The following is a 15,474-nucleotide window of genomic DNA, read 5'->3' as shown; positions in this document are numbered from 1 at the left end:
CGTCGCCGGAGCCCCGCCCCCGCCCATTCATTCATTCCCCTCCAGTCAGTACATTCCGCACATTGTTACTCCATTCATTCATACAGAGATCTGTCTGGCAGCCTGAATGGAGACTGTCAGCTCTGTGTGTGTGTGTCCAGGACAGAGATCTGTCTGGCAGCCTGCGTGGGGACAGTCAGCTCTGTGTGTGTGTCCCAGGACAGGGATCTGTCTGGCAGCCGGCATGGGGTCTGTCAGCTCTGTGTGTGTGTGTGTGTGTGTCCAGATGTGGGTATGCCGGCGTTGGACTGGCGTAAATATTAATAAATAGGTTGGACTAAAACCTGGTGTTGTCAGACTTTTCACTGTGTGTGTCCAGGACTGAGATCTGTCAATAAGCACCTTCAGGGGAATTGGGAGAGAGAATATTAGATGCAGCATGGAGGGAGAGTGTGTAAGACAGGGATTCACAGCTTTTGGGGAATGAGAATTACTACATCTGACCAACCATCCCTGAACCTTCACAATAAATCTCTCAGGACACTCTTATCTCTGACTTGTCTGTACTTGTAGCAGTCTCACAAGTATGTGTGCTGATATGAGAGGCTCTGCTCGGCAAGTTTAATGCCCCATGATTGTGTCCTTAATGACTAAATAGGAATGTGCTCAAGCCAGCTACATCCCATAATGCTTTATATATCAGTTAGTAACAATTCATTTGTTAACACAGTCCACAAGGATATATAAATACATTTAAAGGCAAAATACTGCAAAACAAAAACAGAAAATGCTGGAAAATCTCAGCAGGTCTAACAGCATCTGTGGAGAACTCTGACGCTCCAAACGTTGGCCTATTCTCTTTTCTAAATAAAGCTTTTTTAAAGTCATGATCTTATTGAATGGTGGGCCAGGCTGGAAGGGCTAGATGGCCTACTCCTGCTCCCATTTCTTATGTTCTTAAATATATATAACACAGCTGCCTCAGTCTTGGCCCATTCTGACACATACGATGGTGACTGGCAGGTCAGCCAATTGGTCAGAATATTTAAAATGGCCAAGAATGAGGAAAAGAATGACAAGGGAGGAAAAATGAGAGTATGAGGGAAAGCTAGCTCGAAGTATAAAGACCGATAACAAATGGAGCACTGGCCATAGAGCAATAAAGCACAGAAACAGGCCCTTGGGCCAACTGGTCCAGGCCAAGCTCTGAACCTGTGCCTCAGAATTCCCTCCAGTAACTTATCCAGCACTGATGTGAGGCTCAGCGGCCTACAATCACCAGGCTTCTCTTTACTCCTTAAACAATGGAACAAGATCTGCCACACTTCAATCTTCCACAACTTTGCCAGTGGAAAGAAAGAAGCAAATCTCTCTTGAAGGGCCACTGCAATTTCTTCCCTAACCTCTCAAAAGATCTGAGAATACACTTTAATTAGGCCCAGGGGATTTATTTACCTTAATGCACTTTAAGGTTGAAGATTTCTCCATGAGTATATCTCCACTGTGTGGGTTTTCTCCGGGTGCTCTGGTTTCCTCCCACACCCCAAAGATGTGCCCTGAGGCTGATTGGTGTAACAAATTGTCCCTAAATTAGTCTCCCCTCAATCTGGTTTCCAATGTGGAGTGCCATAAGCATAGACAAGGGTCATGGGTGGAAGAGGGAACTCGCAATGTTAAAATGGGCGGCGTGGGCTTGTTGGGCTGAAGGGGCTGTTTCCTGGGCTGTGTTGTTCTTTGTTCTAAGTACATAAGAACATAAGAAATAGGAGGAGGAGTAGGCCATCTAGCCCTTCGAGCCTGCTCTGCCATTCAATAAGATCATGGCTGATCTTAAGTGGATCAGTTCCACTTCCCCGCTTTCTCCCCTTAATTCCCTTGTCTATCAGAAACCTATCTACCCGGAACTTAAATATATTCAGTGAGGTAACCTCCACCACTTGGCAGATGGAATACAATGTTGGCAAGTGTGAGGTTATCCACTTTGGTAGGAATAATAGTAGGAAGGACTACTACTTACAGGGCAAAAAGCTGCAGCATGCGACGGTGCAGAGGGACCTGGGGGTCCTTGTGCATGAGTCGCAAAAACCCAGCCTGCAGGTGCTGCAGGTGGTCAGGAAGGCGAATGGGATGCTGGCCTTCATAGCGAGGGGGATTGAATATAAAAGTAGGGAGGTCTTGCTGCAACTGTACAGGGCACTGGTGAGGCCGCAGCTGGAGTATTGTGTGCAGTTTTGGTCGCCGCACTTGCGCAAGGATATTTTGGCCTTGGAAGGAGTGCAGAGGAGGTTTACTAGGCTGATACCGGAGTTGAGGGGGTTGAGCTATGAGGAGAGGCTGAATACACTGGGCTTGTATTCGTTAGAGTTTAGAAGGATGAGGGGAGATCTCATTGAGACGTATAAGATGATGAAAGAGATGGATAGGATAGAGGTGGAGAGGTTCTTCCTGCTCAGAAAGGACAGCAGGACTAGAGGGCACAGCCTCAAGATAAATTTAGATCAGAGTTGAGGAGGAACTTCTTCACTCAAAGGGTGGTGAATCTCTAGAATTCTCTGCCCGTTGAAGTGGTGGAGGCTGCCTCGCTAAATATATTTAAGTCACGGGTGGATAGATTTCTGATAGACAGGGGAATTAAGGGTTATGGGGACAAAGCGAGAAAGTGGAACTGATCCACTTCAGATCAGCCATGATCTTATTGAATGGCGGGGCAGGCTCGAAGGGCTAGATGGCCTACTCCTGCTCCTATTTCTTATGTTCTTACTTCAATGGGCAGAGAATTCCAGAGATTCACCACACTTTGAGTGAAGAAGTTCCTTCTTGACTCTGATCTAAACTGGTCCCCCCACCACCTTATCTTGAGGCTGTGCCCTCCAGTCTTGCTATCCTTTCTGAGTGGGAAGAATCTCTCTACCTCTACCCTATCCATCCCCTGTAATACGTATAAGTAATAGGTGTGTGGCCCAGTACATAACCTCTTATTCCTTTAGCACCTATGATACTCTCCTCAGTCAACAAGGGGGAGAAATATTCATTTAAAAACTCAGCGATCTCCTGTGGTTCCACACACAGATGGCCACGCTGATTTTTAAGGAGATCTATTCTCTCTGTAGCCACACTTTTATTCTTAATATAGCTACAGAGCCTCTTGGGATTTTCTTTCATCTTATCTGCCAGATCCATATCATACCCTCTTTTCGCCCTCCTGACTGCCCTCTGAAGTGTTCCCTTACACTTTGTAATCACATGGAGTGATTCACTTGTTCCTGTTCGTCTAAACCCAACGTATGTTTCCCCTTTTATCTGAGCAGAGCCTCGATATTCCTTGTCAGCCAGGGAATCCCTGGCGACGTGACCTGATGTGGAGATGCCGGCGTTGGACTGGGGTAAACACAGTAAGAAGTCTGACAACACCAGGTTTAAGTCCAACCGATTTATTTAATAGTAAACTCACAAGCTTTCGAGCTTTCCCCTCTTCGTCAGGTGAATGGAGAGTTCTGGCCTCAGACAGAGCATATAAAGCACAGACAGTTTACAGATTACTGATTAGAATGCGAATCTTTACACCTAACCTGCTGTTCAAGTCCTAAAGTGGCTGACAATGTGTGTGGAAGGAGCGCTGATCACAGGTTAAAGAGATGTGTATTGTCTCCAGACAGCACAGTGAGTGAGGTTTTGCAAACCCAGGCAAGTCACGGGGGTTACAGATAGTGCGACATGAACCCAAGATCCCTGTTGAGACCGTCCTCATGTGTGCGGAACTTGGCTATCAGTCTCTGCTCAGCGACTCTGCGCTGTCGTGTGTCGTGAAGGCCGCCTTGGAGAATGCTTACCCGAAGGTCAGAGGCCAAATGCCCGGCCTTCACGACACACGACAGCACAGAGTCGCTGAACAGAGACTGATAGCCAAGTTCCACACACGTGAGGACGGTCTCAACAGGGATCTTGGGTTCATGTCGCACTATCTGTAACCCCCGCGACTTGCCTGGGTTTGCAAAACCTCACTTACTGTGCTGTCTGGAGACAATACACATCTCTTTAACCTGTGATCAGTGCTCCTTCCACTCACATTGTCAACCTCTTTAAGACTTGAACAGCAGGTTAGGTGTAAAGATTCGCATTCTAATCAGTAATCTGTAAACTCTCTGTGCTGTTCTATGCTCTGTCTGAGGCCAGAACTCTCCATTCACCTGACAAAGAGGGAAACCTCGGAAGCTTGTGAGTTTCCTATCAAATAAATCGGTTGGACTAAAACCTGGTGTTGTCAGATTTCTTACTGCCTTCCTGAACTGCTACAATGCCTGTAAATACACCCACAGTGCTGTTAGGGAGTGATTTCCAGCTACATGTTCCAGATTTTCACTAACTGTAGGTGGATACCAGATTGATATATTCCATTCACCCACACCCAAGCTGAGTTATCCCAATTATTGTCCAGGACAATATATTCACAATCCTCATTGATCCTTGGGAGTACTGAAGAGAGGCAGATATTTGTAAGAGGAGAGCTTGAGGGTAAGTTAGAGCGATTTTTAAAACTAACTTTGCTAGTTTTTTTCTCTTTAAATTTTATTCCGGAAACCGGAAGCAGTTTGCAAAGAGACTTGGGTAGTTTTTTTTCCTTATCATAAATTGGAACGGTGAGGAATCCCGATACTCTACACAGGTAGAGTATCCTACCCTCCCACCTCCTCTAACCCAAAAAAAGAGAGAGAGAGAGAGAGGCTCAGAGTGAGAGCAGGAAAGTTTGTTTTTGTGTGAGCTGGAAGGGCTTTGACTCAGAGGGCCTCAGCGAAAAGGGTGTGGCAAGGTAAGTTTATAAGTATTTTTAATTACTATTTTCTCTGTGTTTCTAAAAAGGGCAAGTATGAGTGTGAGGCCAGTATGTTGCTCCCAGTGCAACATGTGGGAGGTCCTGGAGGCTCCTGGTCTCCCAGACATCCACACCTGTGCTTGGTGTGTGGAGCTGCAGTCCCTACGGGACCTGGTAAAGGAACTGGAAATGCAGCTCGAGGACTTTCATCTCATTAGAGAGAATGAGGAGATAATTGACAGGAGCTACCGGCAAGTGGTCACAGCGGGGCAACGGGAAGAAGGCACGTGGGTAACTGTTAGGAAGGGGAAAGCTCACGTGATGGAGAGCACGCCGGTGGATGTCCCCCTCTAAAATAAGTACTCCTGTCTGAGTACTGCTGGGGGGGACAGCTCACCTGGGGGAGGAAGCAGTGGCCGGGTCTCTGGAGCCGAGCCTGACCCAGTATTTCAAAAAAGTAAGGAAAAGAGCAGTAAGGCAGTGTTAATAGGAGACTCCATAGTGAGGGGATCAGACAGGCGTTTCTGCAGATGCAGACGGGAGTTGCTGATGGTGGTTTGTCTCCCTGGAGCTGGGACCTGGGATGTCTCTGGACGCTTCCCAGACATCCTGAAAGGGGAGGGTGAGGAGCCGGAGGTTGTGGTTCATATAGATACCATTAACATAGGCAGGAAGAGGGAAGGGGTCATGAAAAGGGATTATAGGGAACTGGGTAGACAGCTGAGAGAGAGGAACGCGAAGGTAGTAATCTCAGGATTACTGCCTGCACCGCGGGAGAATGAGAGCAGGAATGGAATGAGGTGGAGGGTGAGTGCGTGGCTGAGGGACTGGAGCAGGGGGCAGGGATTCCGGTTCCTGGATCATTGGGACCTCTTTAGGGGCAGGTGTGACCTGTTCAGTAAAGACGTGTGGCACTTGAATCCCAGGGGGATCAATATCTTGGCGGGAAGACTGGCTAGGGCTACTGGGGGGACTTTAAACTAGAATGGTTGCGGGGAGGGAATAGAGATGAGGAGACTGAGAGCGAGGAGGTTAGCTCCCGAGTAGGGAAGGACTGTAGACAGTATGAGAGGGAGGTTAGACGGGTGATGGAGAAGAGAAATGTCCAGACCGAGGGGCTGAGGTGTGTCTATTTTAACGCCAGGAGTGTAGTAAATACGGTAGATGAGCTTAGGGCGTGGATTGCTGCTTGGGAATGTGATGTGGTGGCCATTACAGAGACTTGGATATCTCAGGGACAGGACTGGGTATTAAGGTGCCAGGATTCAGATGCTTCAGGAAGGACAGGGAGGAAGAATTTTCAATCTGTCTGTTGCCCCATCTTCATTCACCCAAAAACCCACGCTCTGATTGGCTGGAAGAACAGCGGCCTTCCGGTCCTCCAATTCTTCCCATTGGCCAGAGTTGGTGAGGGGACAGTGAATCAAAGGTGCGCATGTGCGGGTGTTTGGAGTGAATGCGCATGTGCATTTTTTTGTAGTGAATGCGCATGTGCGAGTTTTGGAGTGACTGCACGTGCAGATTTTTGGAGTGAATGCGCAAGTGCGGGTTTTTGGAGTGAATGCGCAAGTGCGGGTTTTTGGAGTGAATGCGCATGTGCGGATTTTTGGAGTGAATGCGCATGTGCAGCCGTGGGGCGGGGCCGGCGCCCTGATCATTGTCTTCCAGCCTTTCCCATTGGACAGCAGCTCAGCGCGACTGGGACGGCATGTCCCGCCCCGCCCCCCCCAGTGTAGGCCTCCGCCCCCCATTGTCTGTCTGCGGGTGGATTGGCCAATGGGAACTCTGGAGGACCGGAAGGACTGTGCTGCGATCGCTGGCTCGCAATCGTTCTGGCCAATGGGAAAAGCTGGAGGACCAGAAGGAATCTGGTCCTCCAACCAATCAAAGCTCCGCCATTGTCTCAATGCGGAAGTTGGTCAGTGAGCTTGTTGAGCTGCTCATTCCTGCACAGGAAAGGTGCTGCTCTCTCTGAATAAAGATTGAGCTTCAGACTGAGTCAGACTTCCTCCTGTCTCCAACATCTGTGAGTAAAACACTTTCTTTTCTCCCCCCTTTCCATTCATTAGGAGTAATAGAAGCAGGAATGGCCACCAGGCCCTTCAAGCCTGTCCAGCCACTCAATCCGATCATTGGCTGAACCATACGGCCTTCAACTCCTTGCCTTTTCCCAATGATCGAGGAAAAGGCTTATCAACTATTTATCCACCTCCACTCCTAACGATCCAGCCTCCACAACCCCTCTGGGGCAGAGAATACCAGGGATGCAAGAAGAAATTTCTACACACCTCAATTTTAAATGACTGACTCTTTATCTTATTCGGGGCTATCTGAAAATATCTCATCGTCTACCCTGTCAAGCTCCCTCAGGATCTTATATGTTTTAATAAAGTCACCTCTTTATCTTCAAAGCTTCAAGGAATAAATAGACAATTTATTTGCTCTTAATAGGACAACCCTCTCATCCCAGGAATTAGCCTGGTGATCCTCCGTTGGACGACTTCTAATATTACTATAATCCTTGTTTAAGTAAGGGGGATCAAAACTGTGCGCAGTATTCCAGGCAAGGCCTCACCAACACCCTGTGCAGTTGCCACAAAACCTCCCTGTTTTTAAACTCCAATCCTTTGCAATAAAGGTCAAAATTCCATTTTCCTTTTTAGCGATTGTGGGACTTGGCTGGTAGCTTTTTGTGGTTTGTGCACAAGAACACTTCGATCCCTCTGTACTTCACTCACCCTGCAGTGTCTCCCCACGTAGATAATCTCCATTTTGATTCTTCCTACTGAAATACATGACCTCACACTTCCCCACGTTGAAGTCCGTTTGCCAGGTTTTCATCACCCAATCTATCCATATCCCACTGCAGAATCAAAATATCCTCGTCATAACATGTCCATTCACCTATCTTTGTATCATTCTATTCCTTCACCAGGTTTCCACTCTGAAAGTGACCCGTTGGTTCCAACTCCCTGTTTTCTATGTGACAGCCAGTTTTCAATCCATGTTAACACACTTGCACCAATTCCATTGGCCTTTACTTAATGCACCAGCCTCTTATGTGGCATTTTGACAAATGCCTTTTGGAAATCATAGAATCCCTAGAGTGCAGTAGGATGCTGTTTGGCTCATCTTGTCTGCACTGACTCATGAACAGAGCATCTTTCCCAGGACCTAATCTCATCACCCTACACTTTTTCCCCACTAATCCCCCAATTCTAAATCTAAGGGCTAATTTAGCGTGGCCAATCAACCTGAACTGGAGCACTTGGTGGAAACCCGCACAGACATGGGGAGAATGTGCAGACTCCACACAGACAGTGACCCAAGGCTGGAATTGAACCCTTGTCCCAGGCACTGTGAGGCAGCAGTGTTAACCACTGTGCCAACCTATCTAAATACACATCTATAGATTACTCTCCGTTTACTTGACCTCTTGCATCCTCAAAGAAGTTGAGCAAATTTGTCAAACTTTCATAAAACTGCTGCTAAATTAAATGGGGCAGCACGGGATGGCTTGTTGGCACAGTGGTTGGCACTGCTGCCCCACAGCGCCAGGGACCTGTGGAGTTTGCATGTTCTCCTGCGTGGGTTTTCTCTGGCTGCTCCGATTTCCTACCTCATTCCAAAGAAATGCGGGTTAGATTGATTGGCCGTGATGAATTGTTCCTTAGTGTTGACACATTAGGAGGGTAAATACTTGGGGTTGCGGGAATCAAACCTGGATGGGATTGTTGTCAGTGCAGGCTTGATGGGCCAAATGTACAGTAGATTCTATGATTTTATAAACTGGTTTATAGTTCACTCCCTTCTGCCTTTCTCCCTCTTTCAACAAAGGTGTCACGTTGGCTGTTTTCCAATCTTCTGATACCCCCCCAGAATTTAACACGTTACAAAAAATTTTAACCAAAGTATCCACCATCTCTTCAGCAACCTCCTATAAAAGCCTAGTGTGCAGTTCACTGGGCCCTGGTAACTTGTTTGTCCTTAGCCGCTGAAGGGAAAGGAAGTGAGTCCAGTGTGTATATTCCACACATTGTTAGTCTAGTCGTATGGGCATAGATCTGTCTGGCAGCCTGCATGGAGATTTTCAGCTCTCTGTGTCCAGGACAGGAAGCAGTGAGCATGGCTCTGTCAATCAGACTCAATCAGCACCTTCAGGAGAATTGGGAGGGTGAATATTAGATACAGCAGAGTGAGAATGGAGGGAGTGTGTGTGGGATGGAGATTTACACCTTTTGGGGAATGAGAGAGAAAAGAATGTTCTACAGAAACTCGAATTGTCTGTTCTGAATTTCTATTCCGTAATAACACCGATCACTTTTGTAAACTCCTTTTACAGGATATTTGAAGGTACGGATTTACAGACAGAAATCTCAAACCAAACGTCCCATCAACATCTGACAGAGTCACTCAATCCATTGGGACCTCAATATCATCAGCCTTTAAATCTAGAAGGAGAAATGTTTCTCTGAGCTGCCTGTTTGTGGAGATTTTAAGTATCAACGCAAGTGGAAATGTACCAAGACACATACCTGAGTGAGTGTGTTCCAGAGTCTGAAAATACATGGCAGCGTTCACAGCGGGGAGAGAGTGTAGCCATGTTCTGTGTGAGATTTAACTGATTGGAGAGTCACACCCGCACCATGGAGAAACCGTGGAAATGTGGGGACTGTGGGAAGGGATTCATGGTCCCATCTCGGCTGGAAGTTCATCAGCGCAGTCACTCTGGGGAGAGGCCGTTCACCTGCCCTGTGTGTGGGAAGGGATACACTGACTTACCGAATCTGCAAAGACACCAGCGAGTTCACACTGGGGAGAAGCCGTTCACCTGCTCTGTGTGTGGGAAAGGATTCACTCAGTTATCCCACCTGCTGAGTCACAATGTCACTCACTCCAACGAGAGACCCTTTAAATGTTCTGACTGTGGGAGTGGTTTCAAAAGCTCTGGAGAGCTGGTGTCCCACCAGCGCACTCACACTGAGGAGAGACCGTTCGGCTGCTCTCACTGCGCCAAGAGATTCAGAACATCGTCCAACCTGCAGACACACCAGCGAGTTCACACCGGGGAGAGACCGTTCACCTGCTCTGACTGTGGGATGGGATTTACTCAGTTATCCCACCTGCTGAGTCACAAAGTCACTCACACCAATGAGAGAAACTTTAAATGCTCTGAGTGTGGGAGTGCCTTCAAACACGCCTCAGATCTGAGGGTCCACAAGCGCATTCACACCGGGGACAGACCGTTCAGCTGCTATCACTGCACAAAGAGGTTTAGAACGTCCTCGCACTTGCAGGTACACCAGCGCACTCACACCGGGGAGAAACCATTTATCTGCTGTGTGTGTGGGAAGGGCTTCACTCAGTCATCTGCCCTGTCGACGCACACAGTCACTCACACCCAGGAGAGACCCTTTAAATGCTCTGACTGCGGGAGGGATTTCAAAAGCTCTCAGGAACTGATGGTCCACCAGCGCGTTCACACCGAGGAGAGACCCTTCGGCTGCTCTCACTGCTCAAAGAGGTTTAGAACAGCGTCCAACCTGCAGAGACACCAGCGAGTTCACACCGGGGAGAGACCGTTCACCTGCTCGGTGTGTGGGAAGAGATTCACTGTTTCATCCTCTCTGCAGAGACACCAGCGAGTTCACGAGTGATAACAGGAGTTAGATTCTGCTGTTATTGTTTCTGCTCTGAATTATATCAAGGTCTGCAATTTATTCATTCTGACAGTAGGTCACTGGCGAGGGTCGGAGGGTTTCTTTCTGCCGGACTGGCCGCTCTCATGACTTTGCTCCCAGTGGGCTGATGCTCTTTGAACCTGGGAGAGCACATTTCCCACTGAAATGATCCACAAAAGCTGATGAAGGACATTTGTTTTTTTTCTGGGTTAGTAAATAGCCTCTTCCCCTCAACTACAGGTAGATCAAAAATAAATACAGAAAGAACCGGAAAAATGCAGCAAGTCTGACAGCAACTGTGGAGAGAGAAACAGAGCTAATGTTTCACACCCAACGTAACTCGACCTCAGAAGGAGAGGGGGAAATGGGATGGGTTTGATGCTGGTAAGAAAGAAGGGAGGGTCAGGGAGAACAAAAGGGAAAATCAGGGATTGGTTAGAGAGCGGGTGAGATTAAATGACAAAAATGTCCTAGAACAAAAGGCGAAGGGAGAGGTAATAGTTGTAATAAAGACACAAAGCATTGGTCCAGAGTAAGTGTTAATGGCAGAATAAAGGACAGCTCTGTCTGGAAGCAAAAAAAAGGAAAACAAGGACTTCAATGCGGATAAATGTGTAGTGGTCCATCTTGGCAGGTCCAATGGGATGCAGGAGTACAATATCAAGGGTAGGAGTCTTAGCTGTGTTGAAGAGCAGAAGGATCTTGGGGTCCGGGTCCATAGGACTCTTAAATCGGCCTCGCAGGTGGAGGATGTGGTCAAGAAGGCGTATGGTGTACTGGCCTTCATTAATCGAGGGACTGAGTTTAGGAGTCGGGAGGTAATGCTGCAACTTTATAAGACCCTTGTCAGGCCCCACTTGGAGTACTGTGCGCAGTTCTGGTTGCCTCAGTACAGGAGGGATGTGGAAGCTATTGAGAGGGTGCAGAGGAGATTTACAAGGATGTTCCCTGGATTGGGGGGCATGCCTTATGAAGATAGGTTGAGGGAGCTAGGTCTCTTCTCCCTGGAGAGACGAAGGTTGAGAGGCGACCTGATAGAGGTTTATAAAATGTTGAGAGGAATAGATAGGGTGGATTCTTGGAGGTTATTTCCCAGGGTTTTATTTTACATGGTCTCCCCAATGTACGCTACGACAACGGATGAATGAACATCGCTCGACAATCACCAGGCAAGACTGTTCCCTTCCTGTTGGCGAACACTTCAGTGGTCACGGGCATTAAGCCTCTGACCTTCGGGTGAGCACTCTCCAAGGCGGCCTTCACGACACACAACAGCGCAGAGTCGCTGAGCAGAGACTGATAGCCAAGTTCCACACACATGGGGACGGTCTCAACAGGGATCTTGGGTTCATGTCGCACTATCTGTAACCCCCGTGACTTGCCTGGGTTTGCAAAACCTCACTCACTGTGCTGTCTGGAGACAATACACATCCCTTTAACCTGTGATCAGTGCTCCTTCCACACACATTGTCAGCCACTTTAGGACTTGAACAGCAGGTTAGGTGTAAAGATTTGCATTCTAATCAGTAATCTCTGAACTGTCTGTGCTTTATATGCTCTGTCTGAGGCCAGAACTCTCCATTCACCTGACGAAGAGGGAGTCCCCTCAAAAGCTTGTGCATTTACTATCAAATAAATCAGTTGGACCAAAACCTGGTGTTGTCAGACTTTTTACTGTGTTTACCCCAGTCCAACACCGGCACATCCACATCATGGGTTCAGTTCTCCAGCTCCAGTCTGCAGACTGACAATAAAACCAATGGGTCTTATGGGGGTGTTGGGTCCTCCAGTGGGTGTTTGTGAATCCTCCCAGGGTTTCCTTCCCAGAGATCAGAATCCTCATTGATTTGAGGCCAAAGTGAAACCTCTTGTTTACTGTCCCCCTCCCCCATCCTCTGATGTGAACCATCCTCCAGTGGCTGAGCCAGGATGGGGCCGTTAACCTGGGTCTGTTCCCAGGAGGGAGAAGCCCCGCAGCTACAAGCCAGGGAGCTGACAATGATTCTGAAGCGGATCCACAAAGTGTTTCCAGACCCGCCCAGCCACCGCCTAACGCTGACTCCGCTTCTCCGGGATAAACCAGCACCAAGGACACTGCGCATGCTGCACATCACAATGCCCGGGAACTGATTGACGGCAGCTACGGACCAATAGGAAGAGGGGGCGGGGCTGGAGGACCGAGCGGTAGAGGCTGGTCCTCCAACCAATCGGAGTGAATGAGGGGCGGGGCTGGAGTTCACCGTACGGAAGGAATGCACATGCGCAGTCAGCAACGGCGTTTGCAGCACGCGCAGTGTGGGAGACCGCATTCGGAGCGAAGTTCCTCTGTCTCATCAGCAGCCGGTAAGGATGAGGAAACATAGAGGGAGCAATGGAACCGGCGGATGAACGTAGAGGGTTTCTAAATATCTGGTGAAGGCCTGAAACCTCGAATATGAGCCCGTAGGTCCCGTGTTTGCAGCTTCCGGTCTTTTTTCGGAGACGAAGCTTCGGTTAACGGCCGCCATCTTGATTGAGCAAGGAGCAGAGCGCATGCGCTGGTGTCTTGGTGACGCAACCATGAGTGGGTGGGTCTTTGTGTTTCTGCTCCCACCGGGTCCTAGTGCTCGGGATGCACTGGGCCATGAGCAACAGGTTTTCAAACAGCTTCACCCAGTCCCAGGCTGCACCTGACATTTGCAGCCGAGAGAAGTTTATGGGTCATGTACATATTCAGTATGAGAAGCTGCATCCCTGTATAGTTACCTGAATCAGATATACGGCTTTTGTACTCGTTGGAGGTTAGAAGGATGAGGGGGGAATCTTATTGAAACTTACAGGATACTGTGAGGCCCTGGATAGAGTGGACATGGAGAGGATGTTTCCACTAGTAGGAAAAACTAGAATCAGAGAGGGCACAACCTCAGGCTAAAGGGACAATCCTTTAAAACAGACGAGGAGGGATCTCTTCAGCCAGAGAATGGGGGAATGTGTGGAACTCTTTGCCGCAGAGAAGGCTGGGTCATTGAGTGTCTTTAAGACAGAGATAGATAGGTTCTTGATTAATAAGGGGATCAGGGGGTTATGGGGAAAAGATAGGAGAATGGGAATAAGAAAAATGTCAGCCATGCCTGAATGGTGGAGTAGACTCGATGGGCCGAGTGGCCTAATTCTGCTCCTATGTCTTATGGTTGTTTTGGTTACACTTCTGCCCCAGACTGTTTATGTTTACATAGAAATATACGTAGAAAATAGAAATGGAAGTAGGCCATTCAGCCCTTTGAGCATTCCCTGCCATTCATTATGGTCATGGCTGATCCTCAGATTCAATTCCTAATCCACCCCCCACCATTAAATCCCCTTAGCCCCAAGAGATATATCTATTTGAATTCGAGGTCTACTTCCACTTTTGAGGAATGGAGCTCCAAAGATAGCATTAACAACATAACCCAAATTATTTACCCCACTAATCTCCCTAACCTACACATCCTGGGGGGGAAAAATGGATAATTTAACATGGTCAGTTCACCTAACCTGAATATCTTTGGACTGTGGGAGAAAACTGGAGCACCCGGAGGAAACCCACACAGACAAGTGGAGAATGTGTAACCTCCACACAGACAGGTAACCAAGGCTGGAATCGAACCCAAGTCCCTGGCGCTGTGAGGCAGGAGTACTAACCACTTTGCCACTGTGCCAGTCATGTAATTCTTTGTAAACTAATTTTACAGGAAATAGAAGAGGGGGATTTGCAGTCTGGACAAAGAAATCTCACGTCAGACAGAGTGAAGCAGTTCATTGGGATTTGTACATCTGAGGGGATTTAATTGACCATCTCAGTTGGAAACTGGTGAGAATCTGTTTCCTTTCTCCTCCTGTGGGAAGGGATTGATACAGCTGGAAAACATGCTGACACGACAGCGAGCTCGCAGTAGTGAGAGTTCATTCACCTGCTCCGTGTGTGGGAAGAAATTCATGTGTTCGTCCAACCTGCTGGCTCACCAACTCAACCACATTATTCAAAAGCCTCTTCAAAGCTCTGACTCTGGGGAAAGCATTGAAACCTCTGAGGAACAGGCCCAACAGCAGCTCCTTCACACTGCCGAGAGACCGTTCAGCTGCTCCCACTGCGGGAAGAGGTTCACTCAGTCCTCCCGCCTCGCAGAGCACCAGCTCCTTCACACACACGAGAGACCGTTCAGCTGCTCCCACTGTGGGGAGTCATTCAGTGACTCAGTGCATCTCACTGAGCACCAACAAGTTCACACCAAGGACAGGCCATTCAGCTGCTCCCAGTGTGGGAAGAGATTCACTCAGTCCTCCCACTGCACCGTTCACCAACAGGTTCATTTTCAGAAGAGACATTTTAAATGCTTTAAATGTGAGAAGACCTTCAAAAGGAGGATTAGTCTGCTGATTCACCAGGGCACTCACACTGGGGAGAGGCTGTACGTTTGCCCTGTGTGTGGGAAAGCGTTTCCTTCTTTACAGCATCTGCTAAGTCACCGGCGTATTCACACCGCAGAGAGGGCATTCATCTGCTCCGTGTGTGGGAAGGCTTTCACAGAGTCATCCAGCCTCCGGAGACACCGCCGCACTCACACAGGGGAGAAGCCGTTCTCCTGTTCCATTTGTGGCAAAAGATTTGCTCAGTTTTCCTACTGCAATCAACACCAACACATTCACTCTGATAAGAGACCTTTTCAATGCTCAGAATGCAATAAGAGCTTTAAAAGAAGTGATGATCTGCTGAAACACAAACGCATTCACACCGGGGAGAGACCGTTCCTGTGCTCTGTGTGTGGAAAGAGATTCGCTCAGTCGTCTGGCCTGCTGAGGCACCAACGCATTCACACCAGGGAGAAACCGTTCACCTGCTCTGTGTGTGGGAAGGGATTCACTGATTCATCCTATATGCTGAAACACCAGCGAGCTCACACTGCGACTGAACCGTTCACCTGTTCCCTGTGTGGGAAGGGATTCACTGATCCATCCCGCCTGCAGAGACACCAGCGAGTTCACGCT

The 15,474-nt window shown here is 48.3% G+C and overlaps 2 protein-coding genes across 2 annotated transcripts in view; both read left to right on the top strand.

Annotated features, from left to right (window-relative positions):
* Window positions 1-6,705: 6,705 nt before the first annotated feature.
* On the top strand, window positions 6,706-10,725 carry LOC145362357 (uncharacterized). Its single transcript, XM_080218422.1, has 2 exons — window positions 6,706-6,815; window positions 9,132-10,725. Exon 2 carries the CDS (start codon window positions 9,436-9,438, stop codon window positions 10,444-10,446), a length of 1,011 nt encoding a protein of 336 aa, XP_080074548.1. The 5' UTR covers window positions 6,706-6,815; window positions 9,132-9,435; the 3' UTR covers window positions 10,447-10,725.
* Window positions 10,726-12,766: 2,041 nt separating this feature from the next.
* Window positions 12,767-15,474, top strand: part of LOC145362466 (uncharacterized) — a 66,645-nt gene continuing 63,937 nt past the window's right edge. The window contains exons 1-3 of the mRNA XM_080218479.1: window positions 12,767-12,813; window positions 14,181-15,101; window positions 15,186-15,401. Coding sequence (XP_080074605.1) covers window positions 14,356-15,101; window positions 15,186-15,401 — 962 coding nt within the window. The 5' untranslated portion in view covers window positions 12,767-12,813; window positions 14,181-14,355. The remainder of the gene's footprint in view (window positions 12,814-14,180; window positions 15,102-15,185; window positions 15,402-15,474) is intronic.

Source organism: Carcharhinus amblyrhynchos, unplaced genomic scaffold, assembly GCF_965287045.1.
Source record: "Carcharhinus amblyrhynchos unplaced genomic scaffold, sCarAmb.v2.hapA scaffold_38, whole genome shotgun sequence".
Classification (NCBI taxonomy): Eukaryota; Metazoa; Chordata; class Chondrichthyes; order Carcharhiniformes; family Carcharhinidae; genus Carcharhinus; species Carcharhinus amblyrhynchos.
This window is presented reverse-complemented; position numbering and strand designations above follow the sequence as displayed.